At 37.7% G+C, this 26,924-nt stretch overlaps 1 protein-coding gene across 13 annotated transcripts in view; it reads right to left on the bottom strand.

Moving 5' to 3' along the window:
* Window positions 1-26,924, bottom strand: part of CCDC66 (coiled-coil domain containing 66) — a 54,544-nt gene that overhangs the window by 12,644 nt on the left and 14,976 nt on the right. For 7 of the 13 annotated variants that reach the window (XR_002337593.1, XM_021068981.1, XM_005669664.3 and 4 more), the window contains 8 exons: window positions 24,591-24,712; window positions 23,805-23,906; window positions 14,574-14,702; window positions 10,043-10,293; window positions 9,651-9,735; window positions 8,390-8,551; window positions 6,582-6,726; window positions 5,800-5,961 (listed from right to left, as the gene is read on the bottom strand). Coding sequence is in view for 12 of the 13 variants with exons in the window: in XM_021068981.1 (XP_020924640.1) it covers window positions 5,800-5,961; window positions 6,582-6,726; window positions 8,390-8,551; window positions 9,651-9,735; window positions 10,043-10,293; window positions 14,574-14,702; window positions 23,805-23,906; window positions 24,591-24,712 (1,158 nt within the window). In the remaining variant the exon portion in view is untranslated. The remainder of the gene's footprint in view (window positions 1-5,799; window positions 5,962-6,581; window positions 6,727-8,389; window positions 8,552-9,650; window positions 9,736-10,042; window positions 10,294-14,573; window positions 14,703-23,804; window positions 23,907-24,590; window positions 24,713-26,924) is intronic. The other 6 variants (XM_021068982.1, XM_013981801.2, XM_021068984.1 and 3 more) reach the window with 4 other exon arrangements.

The following is a 26,924-nucleotide window of genomic DNA, read 5'->3' as shown; positions in this document are numbered from 1 at the left end:
CAACAGAGTGGGTTAAAGGATCCGGCATTGCCACAGCTGTGGTGTGGGTCACAACTGCAACTCGTATCTGATCTCTGGCCTGGAATTCCATATGCCACAGGGCAGTCATAAAAGAAAAAACCAAAAAAAAAAAACAAAAAACCAAATAACCCTCAACGAAATGGATATAAAGGGAATGTACTTTAAGATAAGAAAGGCCATATATGTCAAACCCACAGTTAACATCACAATCAATGGCGAAAAGCTGAGAACTTTTTCTAAGACCAGGTACAGGACAAGGATACCCACTTTCACCATTTTTGTTCAACACAGTATGGAAGTCCTAGCCAAAACAATTATGGAAGAGGAGCTCCCATCATGGCGCAGCAGAAACGAATCCAACTAGGAACCATGAGGTTGTGGGTTTGATCCCTGGCCTCGCTCAGCAGTGCTGGGAGACGTGTTTCTACAATCTTTTCTTAGCCTCTCTGCTTCTATTTTCTATGCTGAAAACTCCATCTTGTCCTACTTTACCTTTACCTCATATTCCTGCTTGAAAAACAGTCGCAGTGCTGGTAAATAACTTAAGCTTAAGAACAAAGACCAAAAGGCATAAATTATTCATGTGGTCAGCTGAATGAGGACATAATGCAATGGTCTAGGCATGCTGGACCTGTGCAGACTGGCACGCCATTTGCACAGCATGATATGTCCTGTTAAAATAAGAGAAAGGGGAATCTCATGGCCCCAGGGGCTTTATGAGCAGTCATTAGCTGAATATGCATCAGCAAGGAGAATGACATGCAAACCTAAGCACACTGGGTTGCCACAGATAGGCATGCCTGAAGCACAATGATGATTCTCTAGATTCTATGCATAGACAGCTAATGCCAGGCTTCCTCAATGCTAGTAATAGTTAAATGCCTAAAGATCAGAATAAAAGCTTAACCAGCTACCAGCTATGTGACTTTTAAAATAATAAAAGAACTATATCCTGCACATACAACCCCCTCCTCACTTGATGTAATCCTAAAGAGCTCAATAAAAGTAGTGTGGTTTCTTGAGGCTGTGCTCTTGGTCCCTGAGACCTTGAGTACCCCGGTTCCCACCTTTAATTAAAATAAATGTCTCTGTGCCTTGTTTTATGTTAACTTTTTCTGAAGTTTCACAGCACCCCTTCTTAAGCCCTCACCTGCTGAGCTGGTCTCAGCATAGCGGGTCAAGGATCCAATGTTGCCATGAGCTGTGGTATAAGTCGCAGACGCTCAGATGTGGCGTTGCTGTGGCTGTGGTGTAGGCCAGCGGCTGTAGCTCTGATTAGACCCCTAGCCTGGGAACCTCAATATGCCATGGGTGTGGCCCTCAAAAAGACAAAAGACTAAATAAATAAATAAAATTATGGAAGAAAAAGAAGAGACATCCAAATGTGAAAAGGAAAAGTGTCATTATTTGTAAATGACAAATTACATAGAGAAAACCCTAAAGCCTCCACCAAAACAAACAAACATTAGAATAAATGAATTCGGGAGTTCCCATCATGGCACAGTGGTTAACGAATCCAAGTAGGAACCATGACGTTGAGGGTTCGATCCCGGCCCCTGGCCTTGCTCAGTGGGTTAAGGATCCGACATTGCTGTGAGCTGTGGTATAGGTCGCAGACAAGTTTCGGATCCCACGTTGCTGTGGCTCTGGCGTAGGCCAGCGGCTCCGGCTCCGATTCGACCCCTTGCCTGGGAGCCTCCAAATGCCGCAGGAGCGGCCCTAAAAAAAGGCAAAAAGACCAAAAAAAAAAAAAAAAAAAAAAAAAAAAAAAAATGAATTCAGTAAAGCTGAAGGATACAAAATCAATATACAAAATTCTGTTGCATTTCTATACACTAATAATGAACTGTCAGAAAGAGAAATTAAGAAAATAATCCCATTTACAAGTGTATCAATTCCATTTATAATGTATTACATAAAAAAGAATACCTAGGAATAAACCAAGGAGATCTGTACACTGAAAACCATAAGAAATTAATAATGAAAACTGAAGATTACACAATAGCAAGATATTCCATGGTCATGGGCTAGAAGAATATTGCTAAAATGACCAGGCAACCCAAAGCAATCTACAGATTCAATATAATTCCTATCAAATTCCAGTGATATTTTTCACAGAAACAGAACAAACAATCCTAAAATCTGTATGGAACCACAAAAGACCCTGAAAAGATAAAGCAACCCTGAGAAAGCTAGAGGCAATCATGCCCCCTGATTTCAAACTGTATTACAAAGCTATAGTAATCATGAAAACTGACACACAGATCAGTGAAAACAAAATAGAGAACCCAGAAATAAACCTGTGCATATAAGGTCAATTACTTTACAACAAAATAGCCAAGAATATACAATGGAGAAAGGAGAGTTTCTTCAATAAACGGTATTGGGAAAAATGGACAGCCACATGCAAAGGAGTTAGACTGGATCACTATCTTTTGTGTGTGTGTGTGTGTGGCTTTTTAGGGCCACACCTGTGGCATATGGAGGTTCCCAGGCTAGGGGTCCAATTGGAGCTATAGCCATTGGCCTACACCACAGCCACAGCAACGTGGAATCCTTAACCCACTGAGCAAGGTCAGGAATCAAACCCACAGCTTTGTGGTTCTTAGCTGGATATGTTAACCACTGAACCAACACGGGAACTCCTGGATCACTATCTTAAATGAATTAAAAACAGTTCAAAGACTTTAAATGTAAGCGCAGAAACCACAAAACTTCTGGAGGAAAACATAGGCAATAAGCTCCTTGACATTGGTTTTGGTGATGATTTTTTTGATTTGACACAAAAAAGCAAAGGCAGCAAAAGCACAAATAAACAAATGAGACTATATTCAAACCAAAAGGCTCCTGGGCAGCAAAAGAAACATCAACAAAATGAAAAGGTTGACAGGCACACTGCTACATATAGCATAGATGACTAACAAGGACCTACTACACGGCGCAATGTTCTGTAATAATGCGTATGGGAAAAGAGAATGTGCATGTACAGTTGATTCACTTTGTTGTAAACCTGAAGCTAAGATAGCACTGTAAAGTATTTTTAAAAAATGAAAAGGCTGAATGGAAGAAAATATTTGCAAATTACGTACCATGTATTAACAACTCATACAACGCAATAGCAAAAAAAAAAATCCAATTAAAAAATGGTCAGAAGATCTGAATAGACATTTTTCCAAAAAGACGTACAGAGGGCCAACAGGAATGTGTGAAGATGCTCAACTTCCCTAATCATCATGAAAAAGCAAATCAAAACCACAATGAAATATTACCTCAAACCTGTCAGAATGGCTATTATCAAAAAGACAAGAGGAGTTCCCGTCGTGGCGCAGTGGTTAATGAATCCGACTAGGAACCATGAGGTTACGGGTTCGGTCCCTGCCCTTGCTCAGTGGGTTAACGATCCGGCATTGCCGTGAGCTGTGGTGTAGGTTGCAGACGTGGCTCGGATCCCGCGTTGCTGTGGCTCTGGCGTAGGCCGGTGGCTACAGCTCCGATTCGACCCCTAGCCTGGGAATCTCCATATGCCGCGGGAGCAAAGAAATAGCAACAACAACAACAACAACAACAAAAAAGACAAAAAGACAAAAAAAAAAAAAAAAAAGACAAGAAATAACAAGTGTTGGTGAGGAAGTAGAGAAAAGGGAACCCTTGTGCACTGGTGGTGAGAATGTAAACTGATGTAGTCATTACGGAAAATAGTACTGGAAGGTCCTTAAAAATAAAAAGTAGAACCATATGACCTAGCAATTCTACTTCTGGTTATTTATCTGAAGGAAATGAAAACACTAACTCAAAAAGATATATGCATTCCTTTTTTCATTACACTACTATTTACAGCAGCCAAGAAATGGAAGCAACCTAAGTGTCTTCTGACATGAAGAAAATGTATAAATGTATCTATCTATATATAAATGGTACATTTCCTTTATTCATATACATACACACAATGAAATATTAACCATAAAAAAGAATGAAATTTTGCCATTTCTGACAAAATGAACTAACCTGAAGGACATCATGCTAAATAAAATAAGAAAGAAAGACGAATACCGTATCATCCTCAGGTATGTGTAGAGTGTGGGAAAAAAAAAAAGCTCATAGATACAGAAAAGAGATTGGTGGTTGGGAAATGGGCAAATGGCTGAAGAAGATCGAACTTCTAGTTATAAAATAAATAAGTCTTGGTATGTAATGTACGGCATGTTTTCTTCAGTACTCTATTGTATAATTGAAAGCTGTTAAGAATAAATCGTCACAGTTATCGGCATAAGGGAAAAAATTTTTTTACTCAGTACGGTAATGAATGTTAACTAGACTTGTAATTATTTTGCAATATATACAGGTATCAAACATTATGTTGTATACTTGAAACTAATATTATGTGTTAATTATATCTCAACTTTACAAAAGAAATGAAAAGATAAAGAGATTACAAGGTATTTTATTTTGTTTATTTATTTACTTATTTTGTCTTTGGGGGCCATACCCAAGGCATATGGAGGTTCCCTGGCTGGGGGTCGAATAGGAGCTGTAGCCCCTGGCCAATGCCACAGCCACAGCAATGTGAGATCCGAGCTGAGTCTGTGACCTACACCACAGCTCACGGCAATGCTAGATCCTTAACCCACTGAGCAAGGCCAGGGATTGAACCCACAACCTCATGGTTCCTAGTCAGATTTGTTTCTGCTGCACCACGATGGGAACTCCTGTTAGAAGTTATTTTAAACAAATAAAAACTATTTCCTGGATAGAAAGAAGAAGAGCTGAAAGGATTCATAGTAAATAAAAACAGAGACCTACAATAATGATACCCAACATGGATATTATCTAATTACTTAAGTAAAAATCTGAAACAAGCACATGAAAAGATGCTCAACATCAGCCGTCACAAGGAGAGAGCACTTTATAACTACCAGAATACTAAGTATGGACAAGGATGTAACGACATTGGAATTTTCATACATTGCTGGTGGGAATGAAAATGGTACTGCTGCTTTAGAAAACAGTTTAGTGGTTCCTCAAAATTATAAACATACCATTACTATATGTCTCAGCAATGCTACTCTTCTCCCCCAAGACACCTGAAAGTTTATATCTACACAAAAATTTGTACATGAATGTTCATAGCAGCATATGTGTAATACCCCCAAAGTGGAAGTAACCCAAATGTCCTCAACTAATGCAAGAATAAACAAAATGCGGTGGTACGTCCATAAAATGGAATATTATTCTGCGATAAGAAGGGATGAAGTACTTACTGTTACATGCTAAAATACAGGTAAACCTTACAACATTATGCTAAGTGAAAAAACCCAGACAGAAAAAATCACGTATGATATGATTCCAATTATATGAAGTGCCTGGGATAGACAAATCAAGAAACACAGAAAGTAGACTGGTGGTTGCCCAGGAATAGAGAGGAGGGAGGAAATGGATAATTACTGCTAATAAGTACAGGTTTCTTTCTGGAGTGAAAAATATGTTCTAAAATTCATTGTGGTGATGGCTGCTCAACTCTGAATATAAAAACCAAATTGTAGGCTTTAAAAAAACCAATAAACTGTACTGTACCCTTTAAAATGTTTATTTTTATGCCATGTAAATTACATCTTAATAAAGCTGCTATAGAGAAATTAAAAACCAAGAGATACGTCTAACTCTTACTGAAAACCTCAAAATTCTTTTAAATTTTAAAGCTTTAAATTAACTGAACTTAATTCTAACTGTGACTCAAATTTTAAGTAATTTTAAGCCAAAACACAATTTCTAAACCAATACCTGTTTGCACACCAGTATCCTTCTTGGGAAAGGCTATAGAGTTGATATATGTATTCATTTTACCACTGAATTCATCCAAGCAATGTCTTGAATTTGGAATGTTGTTAGTAGATACATTATATTCCACTTGTACTGTATCAACTGGCAAGAGAAGTAAATTGTCTGAAAAAATGACATAGCAACAACTGAATACACAGAAGACTTTTTTCAATTAGGCAGTGTAAACACTGCAATAAAAATTTTAAAAGGCCTACACTTTAATAAAAAAAAAATTTTTTTTTTTAATTCAGAAAGGCTAAAGACTTCCCTTTGTGGCATAGCAGGTTAACGATCCAGCATTGTCATTGCAGTAGCCTGGGTTGCAGATGTGGCATGGGTTTGATACCTGGCTTGGGAACTTCCACATGCCATGGGCATGCCCCCCCCCCCAAAAAAAAAGGGTTAGCCTAAAGTTTCTTATAAAAAGTTACCAGTATTCTTACACCTTACTGAATTTAGGGAGATAACATAATAGATTCCTTTGTAAAAAAAATAAGTACAAAAGTATACATTTTACCTACTGTGAGGAAAATACAAGAAAACGTATGTGAAAAGAAAGATATTAAAGAAATGTATAATATTTAGTTCTTAAGGCGATTTCTCAAATAAGCATTACAAAGTCAAATTAGTTCAAAGTCTGAAATCCCTTAACCCATATTTACTTAAGTGTCTAAAGGTAAAAAAAGGAAATCATTTAAGATCTTCAAAAAATATTACAAATAAAATTTTGGTTAAGTGCGTACCACCAAGATTTTTAATCAATCTGGAAGTGTCATGTCCCTTTTGAGCCAATTCTCGGATTCTCTGTTCTTGTTTCAGTCTCTGTGCCAGCTCTTGCGCTCTCTGCATCGTCTGGAACAGCTCATTTGTCTTAAGAGTCATGATTTCCTATCAATATTGAAGTGGAAAAGTTTTTAAATACAATTATCAAACAGGAACAGACTTGACTATTCTTTCTCTCAGTAACTATTTTCTTTCTTTCTTTTTTCTTTTTTTTTTTTTTTTTTTTTTTTGCCACACCTACGGCATGCAAAAGTTCCCAGGCCAGGGATCAAATCTGTGCCACAGCAGTGACCCAGTCACAACAGTGACAATGCTGGATCCTTAACCATCAGGCCACCAGGGAACTCCCCTCAGTAGATACTTTCTAAGTTCCAAACATGCCAGGCACTATGCAAGCTACTGGGAGTAGAGCAGCCAACAGAATAAAGTTCCTTCCCTTTTTGAGTTTACATTTTACTATCTTTACTACAGGTATACTGGACCAAAAATAAAGAACTCTTTTACCTATTCAAGTTTATACTAATAAAGTTTTCAAAGCTCCTAAAACCAATGGTCAATTCCACCAGAATTCTATCATGATAAAAAAAAAAAAAGTTAAGAGGTAAAAACTTAAGATTTATGGCCATTTTTTTGCAATTCAAGCAAATGATATTATGATTTTTCCATGTATGCTATTTCATAGGTGTAGTTGGCTCAGCCTATTCAACATAATGAAATCAGAACCTAAATGATGCGTACCTTCATCAGCTAATTTTGAAGCAAAGTTGGCAAGTGGCAAAAGATAAGAAAAGGCAAGCTTTCAGCCTCCCACCTCCCAGCTCCAGAAGAACTTCTGTATGGTCTACCCTACACACCTCATGAATGTCTGGCAATCAGATGTCACTGCACAATTTGTTCTTTGTCAGATTCACTCAAACAGGGCACTTGACACCACCACATTTATGCAGTCTGTACCACTTAATACAGGGGTTCTCCTAACCAACCAAGTACATACTCTTTTGGATAGGCCCTTATTTAGCACAGAGGAATCCCTTAACATAGCAACAAACTATACCATCAATCTCAGCCAATTATTCTGCAAGTCAATACTCTTGTTCACAAGTGGATACAGACAGAAAGATCAATCATTTCTCTTAACATATCTAGAAATTTATTAATATAATAATCGTTGCTTAGAAAACATTTCAGGAGTTCCCGTCGTGGCGCAGTGGTTAACGAATCCGACTAGGAACCATGAGGTTGCGGGTTCGGTCCCTGCCCTTGCTCAGTGCGTTAAAGATCCGGCATTGCCGTGAGCTGTGGTGTAGGTTGCAGACGCGGCTCGGATCCCGAGTTGCTGTGGCTCTGGCGTAGGCCGGTGGCTACAGCTCCGACTCGACCCCTAGCCTGGGAACCTCCATATGCCACGGGAGCGGCCCAAGAAATAGCAACAACAACAACAACAACAACAACAAAAGACAAAAAGACAAAAAAAGAAAACATTTCAAAGTCAAGCACGTGGATAGCTTTTGTTTCATGCTGTAATAACTCATTCTGACCTCTTCCTTAGCAGAGAGAAAAAAAACCCAAGCAATACAGCATCTGTGAACCAATCATTTGAAAAAACAAAACCTTCTCTAGCTTCTCCCCAACTTTCATATCCTCCTTTTACAAAACTTTAATGTTTCCATATACAGCTTCACAATTTCAAAATATACGCAAATATTCTGGCTATTTTTCCTTTAAAAACACAGCCACTTTTTATGAAAGTTACAATATAAATACCTACTTCCTTTTGTTTTTGCTTAAGTATATCTTCTTCATACTGTTTTTGCATCTCTTCTCGTTCCCGTGCTAAGCGACGCTCCTCTTCTTGTTCTTCCTTCTTTCTTTGCTCTTCTTCAAGCTGCTTCTTCCTGCGCTTCTCTTCTACCTGAGCAATGATGGCTTTCTAGTCATAAATAATCACATAAATTATTGTTATACATACACACAAAAAAATCCATGAAGCATTTGTTTGGTGTTTGAAGAATGTTTATCAACATATACAGAGTTACATAAATTAGCTAAATTAAAATATCAAATTTCCAATGTATTTTTCCCATCTTCCACCTGTCAAGTTCTACATGCCTTTTCTTTAATCCCATGAAGGTTGTTCATATGAAGAAAAAAACAACTGAAGAAAGGATCTCAGTTCTTAGTATAGTGTCTGGTAAAAAGAGAAGATGCTCTATAAACATCTATTCACTTAACTGATTGACAGTAACAATATTAACTAAGCCAAATTCTTCACATCCTAGAGATTTTGAAGAAATAATTAGACATTTAAGTCCTTCAGCATTAAACCAAAATTAGGAGAGAATTTTTATCTTAGTTTCCTTTCCTTTCATCTGCTAGATTATTTAGTCTTAATTCTACTTCAATCCCCTATATTTACTCCCCTTTCAAAGAAACAATTCTCATTCTGTACAGAATTCAGGAGAACTGGAGAACAAAATATCCAATATTAAACATTCTTGTTTCAGGAGTTCCTGTCGTGGCGCAATGGTTAACGAATCCGACTAGGAACCATGAGGTTGCGGGTTCGGTCCCTGCCCTTGCTCAGTGGGTTAACAATCCGGCGTTGCCGTGAGCTGTGGTGTAGGTTGCAGACGCGGCTCGGATCCCGCGTTGCTGTGTGGCTCCGGTGTAGGCTGGCAGCTACAGCTCCGATTCGACCCCTAGCCTGGGAACCTCCATATGCCGCAGGAGCGGCCCAAAGAAATAGCAAAAAGACAAAAAAAAAAAAATTCTTGTTTCAGATACACAATCTATATATATTAAATACCTCTCTCTTGAAAGACAAATGGCTGTACTATATGAAACTGTCTGCTTCTCAACATGAATATAATTTTAATATAATGCCAGCTGGAGAGTAGGGATTTAATTTATCACAGGACTGCACAGAGCCTGTGCTATAAGTTTACGGTGTAATTTTAATTTCCATTTACATAGGTATCTAGGCCATGACTACTAATTATCAAGGCAAAGAACATTGTACAATGCAATACCTGATGTTCTAACTGTTTTTGTCGCCGCCTGTCTCGTTCCTCAATCTGAGCTGGGTCCAAAAGAGCAGTCATAGAACGGAGAAAGCTGGGCAAGATACATAAACTATTTAAAACCCCCAAAAGGTGGTTTAACAAGGTACTAAATCATTTTTGTTTGACATATACCTACTAGTCATTTCTACTTTAAAGAAAAAAAAAAAAAAAAAAACGAAACCTCTTAAGACATAAATGTAACAACAATCCTAATGAAGTACAGAGACTTCCTTAAACACCAACAAATACTGAAGAAAAGAGCTTTGTTGTTGTTGTTTAGGAAAGAAATAGATATTAACATAAAGCACTTCTGAAAGACATAAATGAGCAGGCAAGGAAGCTCTATCCTCTGAACTTACTTCGTTTTTTGACTGTATGCCACAACCACATCTCTGACAGGTTTTGCTATATGCTCCTCCTCTGAAGGTTCAACCTGGCTTCCAGTTGTAGGTGTATACAGACTGCTGATATCAGCCAACTCCTGAGTGTCCGGAGAGACACAGAAGTACTCTGGTTGTTTGTGTGTTGATCGAGAGGAGAGTTGAGACTGAGAATCAGGATAGCTTTTTAATGAATCAGAATGCATTGCCCATCTGTCATGTTCTTCACCCTAATCACAACAAAGAAGAACTGCTAAGAATTTTTCCACTAGAAATCAACCATAGGAAAAGAAATGAGAAAAAATGACTACATGAAGACTAACCAACATACTACTAAAAACCAATGGGTCAATGAGGAAAAAGGGAAATTAAAAAATAACTTGAGACAAATGATAATGAAAACATAACCATTCAAAATCTATGAGATGCTGCAAAAGCAGTGCTTAGAGGGAAGTTCACAGCAATACAGGCCTTCCTCAAAAGAGAAGAAAAATCTCAAATCGACAACTTAACCCACCATCTAGAAGAATTAGAAAAAGAACAAACGAAACCGAAAGTCAGCAGAAGACAGGAAAGCATAAAGATCAGAGAGGAAATAAATAAAATAGAGATTCAAAAAACAATAGGAAAAAAATCAATAAAACAAAGCTGGTTCTCTGAAAGGGTAAATGAAATTGACAAACTTCTGGCTAGACTCACCAAGAAGATGAGAAAGAACCCAAAGTAAGAAATGAAGAAGGAGAAATCTCAATTGATACTGCAGAAATACAATAAACCACTGTATAGAGAATACTATTAACAATTACATGCCAACAAATTTGACTACTTAGAAGAAATGGACAACTTTCTAGAGACATACAGCCTGCCAAAATTAAATCGAGAAGAAACAGATCAACTGAACAGACTGATCACTAGAAATGAAATTGAATATGTAATAAAAACACTCCTACAAACAAAAGTCCAGGACCAGACGGCTTCACAGGCAAATTCTACCAAACATACAAAGAACTTATACCCATCCTTCTTGAACTTTTACAAAGGGTTGAAAAAGGAGGAACACTCCCAAAAAATTCTATGAAGCCGCCATCACCCTAATACCAAAATCAGACAATGATACTACCAAAAAAGAAAATTATAGGCCAATATCTTTGATGAATATAGACACAAAAATTCTCAACAAAATTTTAGCCAACCAAATCCGACCACATATAAAAAAGATCATACAATTAAAAATAAAAAATAAATATACTTAGAAAATAAATAAATAATTTTAAGGAAGAACATTAAAAAAAAGATCATACACCGCAACCAAGTGAGATTCATCCTAAGTTCACAAGGATGGTTCAACATATACAAGTCAATCAACATCGTAAACCACATTAACAAAAGAAAAGTTGAAAACCACATGATCATCTTGATACATGCAAAAAAGCATCTAACAAAATTCAACATCCATTCTTGATAAAAACTCTTAGCAAAATGGGTATAGGGAGTTCCCGTCGTGGCAGAGTGGAAATGAATCCGACTAGGAACCATGAGGTTGCCAGTTCAATCCCTGGCCTTGCTCAGTGGGTTAAGAATCTCACATTGCTGTGAGCTGTGGTGTAGGTTGCTGACATGGCTCAGATCCTGGTTGCTGTGACTGTGGTGTGGGCTGGTAGCTGTCCCTCTGATTGGATCCCTAGCCTGGGAATCTCCATATGCTGCAGTGCAGCCCTAAAAAAAAGCAAAAAAATCCCCCACAAAAACAAACAGAAATAAAACAAAAAAAATGGGTATAGAGGGAATATACCTTAACATAATAAAAGCCATTTATGACAAATCCACAGCCAGAAGAATACTCAACAGAGCAAAGCCGAAAGCCTTCCCACTCAAATGTGGAGCAAGACAAGGATGCCAACACTCAACACTTTTATTCAACATAGTATTGGAAGTCCTCGCCACAGCAATCAAATGAACAAAACAAACAAAAGGGATCCAAACTGGAAGACCTAAAATTGACACACTATGCAGATAACATTATACCACATAGAGAAAACCCTAAGGACTCCAGACAAAAACTACTCAAACTGATCAATGAATTCAGCAAAGTAGTAGGATACAAGATTAGTTTTCAGGAATTGGTTCCACTTCTGTATACTGACAATGAAGTATTAGTAAAGGAATATAAAAATACATTATCTTTTAAAATCACACCCCAAAAATTAAATACCCTGGAATAAACCTGATGAAGGAGTTAAAAGACTTACATGCTGAGAACTATAGAACATTAATCTAGGAAATTAAAAAGGATTCAAAGAAATGGAAAGATACTCCATGCTCCTGGACTGGAAGAATTAATGATGTTAAAATGGCCATACATGGGAGAAAAAATGTAATTGTAATGTATACATGTAAGGATAACCTGACCCCCTTGCTGTACAGTGGGAAAAAAAAAAAAAAAAAAGGCCATACTACCCAAAGCAATCTACAGTTTCAATGTGATCCTGATCAAATACCCATGACTTTTTTCACAGAACTAGAACAAACAATCCAAAAATTTATATGGAAGCATAAAAGACCCAGAATTGGCAAAGCAATCCTGAGGAACAAAAACCAAGCAGGAGGCATAACTCTCCCAGACTTCAGACAAGATTACAGAGCTACAATAAACAAGACAGTGTGGTACTGGGACAAAAAGAGACATACAGACCAAAGGGACAGAATAGAGACATAAATCCAGACACCTATGGTCAATCAATCTTCGACAAAGGAGGCAAGAATACAAAATGGGAAAAATACAGTCTCTTCAACAAGTGGTGCTGGACAGCCGCCTGTAAATCAATGAAACTAGAACACACCCTCACACCATGCACAAAAATAAACTTGAAATAGCTTAAAGATTTAAACATAAGACAAGACACCATAAAAATCTTAGAAGAGAACATAGGCAAAACATGTTCTGATATCATCTGAACAAATGTTTTCTTAGGTCAGTCCCCCAAGGCAACAGAAATAAAAACAAAAATAAACCAATGGGATCTAATCAAACTTACAAGCTTTTGCATAGCAAAGGAAACCAGAAAAAAAAAAAAAAAGATAACCTATGGAATGGGAGAAAATAGTTTCAAATGACAATGCAAATGACAAGGGCTTAATCTCCAAAATATACAAACAACACATACAACTCAACAGCAGAAGAACAAACAGCCAATTGAAAAATGGGCAGAAGACCTGAATAGACATTTCTCCAAAGCCATACAGATGGCCAACAGGCACATGAAAAAATGTTCAACGTCACTAATTATTAGAGAAATGCAAATCAAAACTACAATGAGGTACCACCTCACACTGGTCAGAATGGCCATCATTAGTAAGTCTACAAATAATAAATGCTGGAGAGGGTGTGGAGAAAAAGGAATCCTCCTACACTGTTGGTTGGAATGTAAGTTGGTAAAAACACTATGGAAAACAGTATGGCAGTACCCCAGAAAACGAAATGTAGAACTTCCATAGGATCCAGCAATCCCACCCCTGGGCATATATCTGGACCTAACTTTCATTGAAAAAGATACATGCACTCCTGTGATCACTGCAACACTATTCACAATAGCTATGACATGGAAACAACCTAAATATCCATTGACAGATGAATGGATTAAGAAGATGTGGTATATATACACAATGGAATACTACTTAGCCATAAAAAAGAACAAAATAATGCCATTTTCAGTAACATGCGTGGAACTAGAGACTCTCATTGTAAGTGAGGTAAGTCAGAAAGAGAAAGACAAGTACATATGACTGTACTTATATCTGGAATCTAATATATGGCACAAATGAACCTATCACAGAAAAGAAACAAACTCATGGACACAGATAACCATCTTGTGATTGCCCAGGGGGAGGGGGAAGGAGTGGGATGGACTTGGAGTTTGGGGTCAGTAGATGCAAACTATAGCATATGGAGCATACAAGCAATGAGATCCTGTTGTATACCACAGGGAACTATATCTAGTCACGTGTGACGGAACATTATAGAGGATAATGTGAGAAAAAGAATGTGTGTATATATATAAGTAACTGGGTCACTTTACTATACAGCAGAAATTGACAGAACATTGTAAATCAATTCTAATAAAAATTTTTTTTAATTTAAAAAGAATGTTTCCAACTGTTCTTAACATTTAAAATCCCAAATGACAAACATGATTTCTAAAAGTCACCATTCAGCAGAACAAGCATCATAAAAATTAAAAAAACTATAACCTGTATTGATTCCATAGACATTTAGATAACTAAGCTTGGAGAATACGAAAAATTCAAAGAATTGGGAAATTTCTAAAAAGTCAGTTACAAGAAGCCATGTAAAAAGCATACTTATTTTAAATGTATTGTGCAAGGTTCACAAGAGCAAATGTGGAAAAATATGTCAATAGTCTTATCAAACAGTTTCAAAATACTTTTACGTTTATGGCTAAAGACTGAAATTAATTTTTCCCTTTTATATCCATAAAACTTCATAAATTACCTTTGAAGATATTTTTTCCTCTGCTTTTTTTTGATGATCATCTTCTACTTGCTTGTTCAATTCTTCAATCCATTTTTTCTGGTGTTCTTGTCTTATAACACTGAGAGGGTGCTCCATCAGTACTGCTTCCTAAACAACAATCATCAATATCACCTAAAGTTTAATCTCTTTATATACTTACAAATCTTTCCAAAGAATTTATATATATTTAATATGGTACAGTATTTATCCCTAAGAGAAGCAATAATTTTAAACAAAAAAATCAAGTATTCAAGGGTTAAGTAGATATTCTGATTTTCAGAATCATATTTGTAACATATTCTAGCAGAAAAATATAAGATAACTAACTGTAAAGAAAGGAAATTTTCTAATGAAAAACAGGAAGTTCTTTCTTCAAAACGATTATAAAATTTTCAAATTCCTATCCTAATATAGTTTCATTTACTGTGAAAGGAATTATTAGACACTGCTTCTGGACCAAGAGCCAGGGGGACATAATAGAGCCAAAGGCTTTCTCTATTGAACCATAATGTCTCTCGGATATCCTTCTTTGTTTCTGCTGCTACAGCCCTAAGACAATCTATGACATTTTATTAAGAAAAATACATTGGGTCCAGAATAATTCCTTGAATTCTAAGAAAAACAAAAACAAAATTAGCAGTATAATAATTTTTGTTGCGCTAACTTATCAGAGTATGTATTTATGCTCCCTTTATATGTGAACATGTTGTTTAGGCATTACATTTTTTTAGTCCATCTTTATCTCTTAAACCTTTATAAATACTGTTCTATTATCTACAGAGAAGAAGTCTAAGGTTAACTTGAAATTTGTTCCTTGCCTTCTTCATATGCTTAAATGCCTGAATAAGTCTGCTCTTGTTCTTGAAATTTGAATGCTTTTTTAAGATGTATGTTCAAATTAGCCTTTCAAAAATCTTATTTAGCTTAATTTTTTTTTTTTACTGGTCTCAACATTTTTGTTCTCAGATTCCTGTTATTAGTACCTCTTATTTGTTTTCTTCTTTGGAAAAGCCCATCACTCAAGGTTGAATCTTTTTTCTTTTTAATGGCCACACCAACAGCATATGAAGTTCCCATCAGGGATTGAATCAGAGTGCAGTGGTGACCTATGTTGCAGCTGTAGCAATTTCAGATCCTTTAACCTATTATGCCAGGCTGGGGATCAAAACTACATTCTGGTTCTACAGAGATGCTGCCTATCCTGTTGTGCCATAGTGGGAAAAAGATATAACCTTAAGTCCCCACTGTGGCACAACATCTTTATAAGCTACTTGTAGTTATCCTCTACATTAGACTTTACATCTCTTCTAAAAAATTCCTTTTAAGTTCTCACTGTAGCACACTGTGTTAAGAATCTGAATGCAGGAGTTCCCGTCATGGCGCAGTGGTTAACGAATCCGACTAGGAACCATGAGGTTGCGGGTTCGGTCCCTGCCCCTGCTCAGTGGGTTAACGATCCGGCGTTGCCGTGAGCTGTGGTGTAGGTTGCAGACGCGGCTCGGATTCCGCGTTGCTGTGACTCTGGTGTAGGCCAGTGGCTACAGCTCCAATTCGACCCCTAGCCTGGGAACCTCCATATGCCATGGGAGCGGCCCAAAGAAATAGCAAAAAGACAAAAAAAAAAAAAAAAAAAAAAAAAAAGAAGAAGAAAGACACAGTTCTCCTGTGGTACAGTGGGTTAAGGATCTGGTGTTGTCACTGCTGTGGCTTGGAGTACTGCTGTAGTGTGGGTTTGAGCCCTGGACTGCGAAGTTCTAGATGCTGCAGGTGTGGGGAAAAAAAAAAAAATTGTTTGAACAGACCAATCACTAGAAGTGAAATTAAACATGTAATTAAAAAAACCTCCCTACAAACAAAAGTCCAGGACCAGGTGGCTTCACAGGTGAATTCTAACCAAACATACAAAGAACCTATACCTATCCTTGTCAAACTCTTCCAAAAGACTGAAGAGAACACTCCCAAAGACACTCTAGGAAGTCAACACCACCCTAATATCAAAACCAAAAACACAACCAAAACAAAACAAAAAAATCTATTGGCAAATGTCTTTGATGAGTATAAATGAAAAAATTCTCAACTGGAATTCCTGTTGTATAGAATCCGACTGCAGCTGCTAGGGTTGCTGAGGAAGTCAGGTTCTATTCCTGGTCTGGTACAACAGATTAAGGGATCTGGTGTTGCTGTACCTGTGTCATAGGTCACAGCTGCTGCTCAGATTCTATCCCTGAGCTGGGAACTTCCATGTGCTGCAGGTGCAGCCATTAAAAAAATGTTTTCAACACAATTTTAGCAAACCATACCCAACAACACATAAAAAAGATCATACACCACGACCAAGTGGAATTCATCCAGAGCTCACAAAGATGGTTCAACATACGCAAATCAATGTACAACACCACATTAATAAAAAGGCAAAACCGTATCATCTCAATAGATGCAGAAAAAGCATTTGACAGAATTCAACATCCATTCATGAAAAACGCTTATCAAAGTAGATATAGAGGGATCATACCCACTAACAATGAAATATCAGAAAAGGAATATAAAAAAATACTATCCTTAAAATCACACCTGAGTTCCCGTCATGGCTCAGCAGTAACAAACCTGACTAGCATCCATGAGGACTCAGATTCAATCTCTGGCCCCATTCAGTGGGTTAAAGATCCAGTGTTGCTGTGAGCTATGGTGTAGGGTGCATACGTAGCTGGGACCCACACTGTGTGGCTGTGGCATAGGCTGGCAGCTGGAGCTCCAATTCGAACCCTAGCCTGGGAACTTCCAAATGCCATGGTTATGGCCATAAAAAGACAAATGAATTAATAAATAATAAACCCCTCCCCCCCAAAAAAAATCTAGGAAAAAATCTAACCAAGAAGGTGAAAGGCTTATGAGCTGAGAACTATAAAACATTAGTAAAGGAAATTAAAGAGGACTCACATAAATGGAAAGCTATGGTTCTTCTGTGGTTGGAAGAATTAATAGTTAAAATGGCCACACTACCCAAAGCAATCTACAGATTTTTTTTTTCTCCTTTTGTCTTTTTAGGGCCGCACCCAAGACATGTGGAAGTTCCCAGGCTAGGGGTCCAATCAGAGCTGTAGCCACCACCCTACACCACAGCCCCAGCAACATGGGATGCAAGGTACATCTTCGACATACACCACAGCTCATGGCAATGCTGGATCCTTAACCCACTGAGCAAAGTCAGCGATCAAACCCACGTCCTTATGGACGCTGTTGGGTTTGCTAACCATTGAACCACAATGGGAACTTCCCTACAGATTTTTTTTTTTTTTTTTTTTTTGGTTTTTAGGGCCACACCTGTGGCATATGGAGGTTCCCGGGCTAGGTGTCTAATCAGAGCTACAGGTGCCAGACTACACCATAGCCATACCAATGCCAGATATGAGCTGTGTATGTCACCTATACCACAGCTCACAGCAACACCACATCCTTAACCCACTGAGGCCAGGGATCGAACCCGTAACTTTATGGTTCCTAGTCGGATTCGTTTCTGCTGCGCCACAATGGGAAGTCCAGCAATCTACAGATTTAATGTGATCTTTATTAAAGTACTCATGACATTTTTCACAGAACTAGAAAAAACAATTCAAAAATTTACATGAAACCATAAAAGACCCAGAATTACCACAGCAATCCTGAGGGAAAAAAACAAAGCAAGGGGCATAACTTCCTGGCTTCAGACAATATTACAAAGCTACAGTAATCAAAACAGCATGGTATTGGCACAAAAACAGATATATGGATCAATAGGAGAATGGAGAAACAAGAAATAAACCCCACACCTGCAGTCATTTCATCTTTGACAAAGGAGGCAAAAATATAAAATGGGAAAAAGTCTCTTCATCAAGTGGTACTAAGAAAATTTGACAGCTGCACATAAATCAATGAAATTAGAACACAACCTCACATCATGCACAAAAAAAATAAACTCAAAATGGCTTAAAGATTTAAACGGAGAGTTCCAGTTGTGGCTCAGCAGGTTAAGGACCCGATGTAGTCTCTGTGAGGATTTGGGTTCAATCTCTGGCCTTGCTCCAATTTGCTCCTTGGCCTGGGAACTTGCATGTGCTCCAGGTAGGGCCATAAAAAAAGAAAAAAAAAAAAGAAAAAAAAAAAAAGACTTAGCCATAAGACATGACACCATAAACCTCTAAGAAGAGAATACAGGCAAAACACTCGCATAAATTGTACAAAAGTTTTAAGTCAGTCTCTCAAGGCAAGAGAAATAAAAACAAAAATAAACAAATGAAACCTAATCAAACTTACAGGCTTTTGCACAGCAAAGGAGACCATAAACAAAGCGGAAAGACAACTCACAGAATGGGAGAAAATATTTGCAAACAAAGTGACCGACAAGGGATTAATCTCTAAAACAAACAGCTCATGCAGCTCAATACAAACAACCCAAATGAAAAATGAGCAGAAGACCTAATGAGACATTTTGTCAAAGAAGAGAACAGGTGCTTGCTTCAGCAACACATATACTAAAATTGAAACAATACAGAGTAGATCAGCATGGCCCCTGCACAAGGACGACAGGTAAATCTGTGAAGTGCTCCATATTTTTTCAATATTCTGTGATAATATATAAGGGAAAAGAATCTGCAAAAGAAGTGTGTATAGTATAACTGAGTCACTTTGTTGCAAAGCAGAAATTAGCACATTGTAAATCAAATATACTTCAATAAAACTTTTAAAAATGAAACTAACAAACAAAAAAAGAATACATATTGGATGGCCAGGAGGCATATGAAAAGATACTCAACATCACTAAGTATTAAAGAAATGCAAATCAAAACTGCAGTGAGGTACCACCTCACAGTGGTCAGAATGGCCATTATTTTTTCTTTTTTTTTTGTCTTTTTGTTGTTGTTGTTGTTGTTGCTATTTCTTTGGCCGCTCCCGCGGCATATGGAGGTTCCCAGGCTAGGGGTTGAATCAGAGCTGTAGCCACCGGCCTACGCCAGAGCCACAGCAACGCCAGATCCGAGCCGCGTCTGCAACCTACACCACAGCTCACGGCAATGCTGGATCGTTAACCCACTGAGCAAGGGCAGGGACCGAACCCGCAACCTCATGGTTCCTAGTCGGATTCGTTAACCACTGCGCCACGACGGGAACTCCCAGAATGGCCATTATTAATAAGTCTACAAATAACAAATGCTGAGGAGATTATGGAGAAAACGGAAAATTCCTAACACTGTTGGTGCGAATTTAAACTGGTATAACCACTAGAGAAAACAGTATGGAGGTTCCTCCGAAAACTGAGGATAGAGTTTCTATATGATCTAGCAATCCCACTTATGGGCATATATCCAGACAATACTCTCATTCAAAAAGATAAATGCACCTCTGTGTTCACAGCAGCACTATTCCCAATAGCTATGACATGGAAACAACCTCAATGTCTACTGACAGATGAATGGATTAAAAAGACGTGGTACAGGAGGCCCGTAGTAGCTCAGTGGTTAACAAATACGACTAGGAACCATGAGGTTGCAGGTTCGATCCCTGGCCTTGCTCAGTGGGTTAAGGATCTGGCACTGCTGTGAGCTGTGGCGTAGGTTGCATATGTGGCTTGGATCTGGTGTTACTGTGGCTCTGGCATGGGCTGGCAGCTACAGCTCCAATTAGACCCCTAGCCTGGGAAGCTCCATATGCCTCAGGTGTGGCCCTAGAAAAAAGACAAAAAAAAAAAAAGACGTGGTACATATATACAATGAAATACGACTTAGCCATAAAAACAAACAAAACAATGCCATCTGCAGCAACATGGGTGCAATCAGGGATTATTACATTGAGTAAGTTCAGAGAGAGAAAGACAAGTACCATATAATATCAATGAACCTATTTACAAAACACAAAGACTCACAGATATAGAGAATAGACTTGTGGCTGCCAAGGGGGAAGGGAGGAGTGGGATAGACTGAAGTTTGGGGTTAGTAGATATAAACTATTACATTTAGAATAGATAAAAAATAGGGTCTTACTATTTAACACAGGGAACTATATCCAATCTCCTGGTAGAGACCATGATGGAAAAGAATATAAAAATAGTGTATATATACATATATATATATATATATGACTAAATAACTTTCTGTACAGCAGAAATTGGCACAACATTGTAAATCAACTGTAATTTTTTTAAAGTAAAAAAAAAAAAAATACCATATGATCCAGCAACTCCACTTACAAGTATATTCCCAAAAGAACTACAAATACTGATATATTATCTGTATACCAAGGTTCATAACATCATTATTCTCAACAGCCAAAAAGTAGTAACAACTCAAATGGGCATCAATATCTGGATGAATGGATAAATAAAATGTAGTACTATACACGTAGTGGAATATTTTCAGCCTTAAAAACACATGAAATTCTGATACATGTTACAACATGGACAAACCGTGAAAACATTAAGTGAAATATATCAGACACAAAAAGTACAAATATTGTGTAAGTCCACTTAAACATAACTAGAACAGCCAAATTTATAGACACTGAAAGTAGAATGGTGGTTTCCAGGGGCTCAGGGGAAGAGAAAATGAGAAGTTACTGTTTACTTGACATAGTTTCAGTTTGGAATGATAGAAGAATTCTGGGGACAGGGCAATGGTTGCAAAACAGTTAATGCACTTAATGCCACTGAAGAGTATACTTAAAAATGATTAAAATGGTAAATTTTATGTTATGTATATTTTACCACCACAAAAGGAAAAAATTAGAGGAATTTTGTTTCTGGTAGCAGTAAGAATCTAGAGGAATGACAACCTCAAGTTAGAAAGTACACTGGAATATACTCCCCTCACCCAAGAGGCTTCCCAGGAAGGGAAAGTCATTTGGTAAAGTCAAGTTTTTATGGAAGTGAGGTATTCTCAAAAAGGCTGAAGTGGTAAGCAAATGTCTTAGAAACACAAAAAAGGAATTCTAAGCTGCACAGTTAAAACATAAGAATGAGAAAATAGGGCTGTTTAACTGAGGGAGAGGGGGTAAAATTTAGAATCAAGAAGAGGAGAGAGGAAAGGAAGATGGTGAGAGGATTGACTTTTTTTTTTTTTTTTTTTGCCTTTTCTAGGGCCGCTCCTGCTGCATATGGAGGTTCCCAGGCTAGGGGTCTAATAGGAGCTGTAGCCATCTGCCTACACCAGAGCCACAGCAACACAGGATCCGAGCCTCGTCTGCGACCTACACCATGGCAATGCCAGATCCTTAACCCACTGAGCAAGGCCAGGGATCGAACCTGCAACTTCATGATTCCTAGTCAGATTCGTTAACCACTGAGCCACAACAGGAACTCCGAGGATTGATTCTTAACAGCATCAGAATGGACCTGCGCTTTTTAAAAGTGTAACTAGAGCAAACCTTCATTAAACACTTGGTATTTATGTCAGCTATGTTTCTAAGCATTTTATATGCATTACCTTATTTTATAACAAAACTAGCTTTGATGATTGTGTTTGCAGCTAAATTTCTGCTCCTCTCAATAACAAGAAGAGGTTAACTTAATATTCAAATAATATAAATGTTTGTGGCTGGCTGGGATTTATGAAACTAATCACTTTCAGGTACTTAAGGATGATTTTTTTTGTTACACAGTTCGTTCTTGTCCCCTCAGCACTTCTCCTTTATCTTAGTGCACTCATACCCAAATACAGAGAAACTAAACTTAAATAGTAAAAATAAGCACAGTTAATCATACTCTAGAGTTCTAGGTTATCCAGCCCTGGATTTAGTGTATGTTTTCCTTTCTAATCTTTCATCCCAAATCCTCTGACTCCAAAATATAAATATCTTTATTGGTTTTTAGATTAAAAAAGAAAAGACACATGCTATTTTTCTTTTCTTTTTTTGCTTTTTACGGCTGCACCCACGGCACATGGAGTTTCCCCAGTTAGGAGTCTAATTGGAGCTACAGCTGCTGGCCTACACCATAGCCATGACAATCAGATCCAAGCTACATCTGCAACCTACACCACAGCTCACAGCAACGTCAGATCCTTAACCCACTGAGAGAGGCCAGGGATTGAACCTGAAACCTCATGGTTCCTGGGTGCATTTGTTTCTGCTGCACGACAATGGGAACCTCCTATCATTTTTTTAAAAAATGCAAAAAACTCTAAAAAGTCACTTAAATGGTTAATTTTTTTTTTTTTTTCCCTTTTAGGGTCACACCTGTGGCATATGGAAGTTCCCTGGCTAAGGGTCAAATGGGAGATGTAGCTACTGGCCTACGCCACAGCAACACAGGATCTGAGCTGCATCTGCGACCTATATCACAGCTCACTCACAGCAACACTGCATCCTTAACCCACTGAGCAAGGCCAAGGATAGAACCCACATCCTCATATATCCTAGTCAGATTTGTTTCCGCTGACCCACAAAGGGAACTATTTGCATTAACAATCATAGACTGGATTAATCCCAGATAATCAATGAGCTAAAAAACATGCAAAATAAGCACTAATAAATGACACACTAACATTTCAACTGACATTTTGGTGACAGAAATACTTAATCATTTTAGCATTAAAGGCTTTTTAATCTTAATGTTGAAATGTAAGAAAGTTTACAACTGATTGTCACCAACTTTGTGAACAGCTGTATTTGTAGTTTTTAGTAGAATCTGTATGCGTCAAAATCTAAACTTTAAAAACTTAAAATTATCACCCACAACTAGTTTTCCAAAATGAATTCTAGCAAGACTAACTTACTGCCTTTTAACAGTTAGTCAAAGTGCTTTTGGGAACATATAAAAACGTAACTCATGTTTCATTCCTTTCGTTAACATAAAATTATCAAAAGACTATAAAGCTGTTTGATGTAGGCAAGTCAGACCCATATGGAAGAGAACAAGCTTTCATGCAAACAATCTAACTGGAAGGGTTCTATAAGAAATCTACCAGGACTGAAAATGTCTACCACTAGAATCATACCTTTAGGTTATTGCCTTACTTTCAGAATACATTTTTTAAAATATAAATGTTCGCTAGGAAGAATTATATGTGTGAAAAAGAAAGTTGATAACTTTTTTAAAAATTTAAGGAGCATAATGCACTCAGTAAAAATTAACAGGTAATTAAAATAAGAGTATTTAGATTCACTTCTTCAAGAAAAATAAGTTATACAGTGATCAAGCACTAAAGGACTTATATATTCAAAATAATGACACTTAGAACTTACCTCTAAAACCTGACTAGCACAAGGTAGTGAGTTCCCATCAGCATGGACCACCATTACCTGACTAGGAGACTGTGACAGAATGCTAGAAGAGCTAGGAAAAGTCTAAAAATAAACAGAAAAACAAGAATATTTTTTGTCTAATATTAAAAACAGGCAAAACTTAAAAGGTCCCTGAAAGACGTGCAGTATACATATGGTATGTGTGATCTGAAAACCTTGTAGTGGATACCATATGGTCATGCTGTGGTCATCTAAAAAATTGTGGAGCTCTTTTGTAGGAGACCAAAGGAGGTGCCAAGGACCTCTACACTCACCTAATGACATAGTAAAACTATTTACGGAATGCAAATAGAGCAGTTGAGGTAATAATTAAAAATCACATTGTTTTAAAGTGACACATAAAAATGAGTTTTAAAAAAAAATGAACACTTCAAAAATAAGCTTTATGGAGTTCCCATTGTGGCTCAGTGGAAATGAACCTGACTAGCATCCATGAGGATGTGGGTTAGATCCTTGGCCTAGCCCAGTGGGTTAAGGATCTGGCATTGCCGTGAACTGTGGTGTAGGTCACAGACGAGGCTCAGATCCCGCATTGCTGTGGCTCTGACATAGGCTGGCAGTTGCAGCTCCGATTCAACCCCTAGCCTGGGAACTTCCATATGCTGCAGGCATGGCCCTAAAAAAAGCAAATAAATAAGTAAAAAGCTTTATGATACAAACATGGCTTAACATTAATAAATTTCAATTATCTTATATTCCATAAATGCCTGATTTTGATACTCTTACCTTTGACTGATCAAGAATTTGAAGATTTTCCCATACTACTTTATCATTTTCAGATTTTTTACAAGGATTGTACCGTTTTTCAGAAGCTTCTTTTTCTTTCTTCTTTAAAGCAACCTGTTCGTCTGTAAATAATGTCCTTTTTAAAAAAATATACAAAAACCATAAAAAAAAAAAATCCCATAAACAAATCATGACCTTCTTAAAGAGGGCAGATTCCAACACAGATCTATTCAAAATTGTTTTTTGGGAAGGAGATTAACTTACAAGACAGAGAAGAATTTTAAGGGGTATGGAATAAAAGAAAACATGGAATCAGAATCGAATTTAAATATTGAGTAAACGGATGTAAAAATGTTTGTTTCATACAATTATCAATAAGGAACAATTGTGCTAATTGTTGTGAGGTTCTACTCTACTGCAACATTCATTCAGTTATTAATAAGTGACTTAAGAGCTAGAACTCTAGAGTCAGAGAACCCTGGGGTCAAATTTAAGTTCAATCACTTCCCAGCTGTGTCACTGTGGGAAAATGATATTCACCCCTCCAAACCCTGACTCTTCTATAAAATGAGAGAAATAATAGTGCCTATGTTTGAGTATAGGGCCTCGCACAAAATAAATATTTAATAAATGTCAGCCATTATTACTCTTAACTGCTGAAAAGTAAAATACATAAAATCATGTGTCTGGAACTTTCTTGTGCCTCAGCAGTTTAAGGATCTGGCATTGTCACTGCAGTGGCTCAGGTCACTACTGTGGTGCAGATTCTGTCCCTGGCCTATGAACTTACTCATGCCATGGGTATGGCCAAAAAAGAAAAAGAAAAAAACATGTGTCTAAATTTTTACTGAAAGAAACATTTAAAGCTGAAATTATGATAAAAACACATATCAGATCTCCAAACTTCTGATACTGCTACCATATATTTCATTTCTTCATTCTTCTATTACTTTGACTTCCAACATCAATTCATTCTCTACTTCTTCTACTTATCTCTTTTACTAGATCACCTGTCCAAGCAGGGTTATGATTGCCTTGGAGGACTTCCCAGTTCAGTGGAGATAAAGTCAATCTTCATGCTTTTAGTACAACTGTTCCTAAGAAGTACAACTATATGTCTTGTATTTTCCAAATTCTGACACCTGGACCCTAAGTCTAGTCCAAACAGAAGTTTCTTAGTTATTATCTTAGTTACCTTAAGACCTTACCTGGAGTTTCTGCTGTTGCACAGCGGGTTAAGGATTTGGCATTGTCTCTGTGGCAGCATGAGTTTGATCTCTGGCCTGGTGCAATGGGTTAAGGTACTCAGCCAGCGTTGCCACAGCTCTGGCTCAGATTCAATTCTTGGCCTGGGAACTTCCATATACCATGGATGTGGCCATAAAAAAATTTCTTTCAAAAAGATCTTACCTAACAGAAATTAACAATTTTTCTGTTATAATGTCCGCAGAAACATAAAGAAATAAGCTTATTTCTGTATGGGATATACTAAGTGACACTTTATTGTTGATTCTTGATTAGAATGTTTTGATTAATTTTTTAAATGAATTATTTTAATTTTAATTTTTTTTTTTTTTTTGGTCTTTTTGCCATTTTCTTGGGCCGCTCTCACAGCATATGGAGGTTCCCAGGCTAGGGGTCCAATCGGAGCTGTAGCCACCAGCCTATGCCAGAGCCACAGCAATGAGGGATCCCATACACCACAGCTCACGGCAACACCGGATCGTTAACCCACTGAGCAAGGCTGGGGATTGAACCCGCAAACTCATGGTTCCTAGTCGGATTCGTTAACCACTGCGCCACCACGGGAACTCCTTTAATTTTTTTGGCTGTGCTTGCAGCATGCGGTTCTTGGGCCAAGGATAACTCCTGTGCCACAAGAGTGATGACACCAGATCCTTAACTGCTAGGCCAACAGGGAACTCCCAAAAGTGATTTTTTTTTTAATTGTTTTTTTTACACTGTACAGCATGGGGACCAAGTTACACATACATGTATACATAATTTTTCCTCCCACTGCCATGCTGCAAAGTAAGTGTCTAGACATAGTTCTCAGTGCTACACAGCAGGATCTCATTATAAATCCATTCCAAGAGCAATAGTTTGCATCCGTTAACCCCAAGCTCCTGATCCCTCCCACTCCCTCCCCCTCCCCCTGGGCAACCACAAGTCTTTTCTCCAAGTCCCTGATTTTCTTTTCTGTGAAAAGGTTCATTTGCGCTGTATATTAGATCCAGATATGAGTGATATCATATGGTATTTGTCTTCTTTCTGACTTATTTCACTCAGTATGAGAGTCTCTAGTTTCATCCATGTTGCTGCAAATGGCATTAT

Source organism: Sus scrofa, chromosome 13, assembly GCF_000003025.6.
Source record: "Sus scrofa isolate TJ Tabasco breed Duroc chromosome 13, Sscrofa11.1, whole genome shotgun sequence".
NCBI classification, from domain to species: domain Eukaryota; kingdom Metazoa; phylum Chordata; class Mammalia; order Artiodactyla; family Suidae; genus Sus; species Sus scrofa.
Note: the sequence above shows the minus strand (reverse complement) of the source record. Positions and strands in the feature narration are given on the sequence as shown.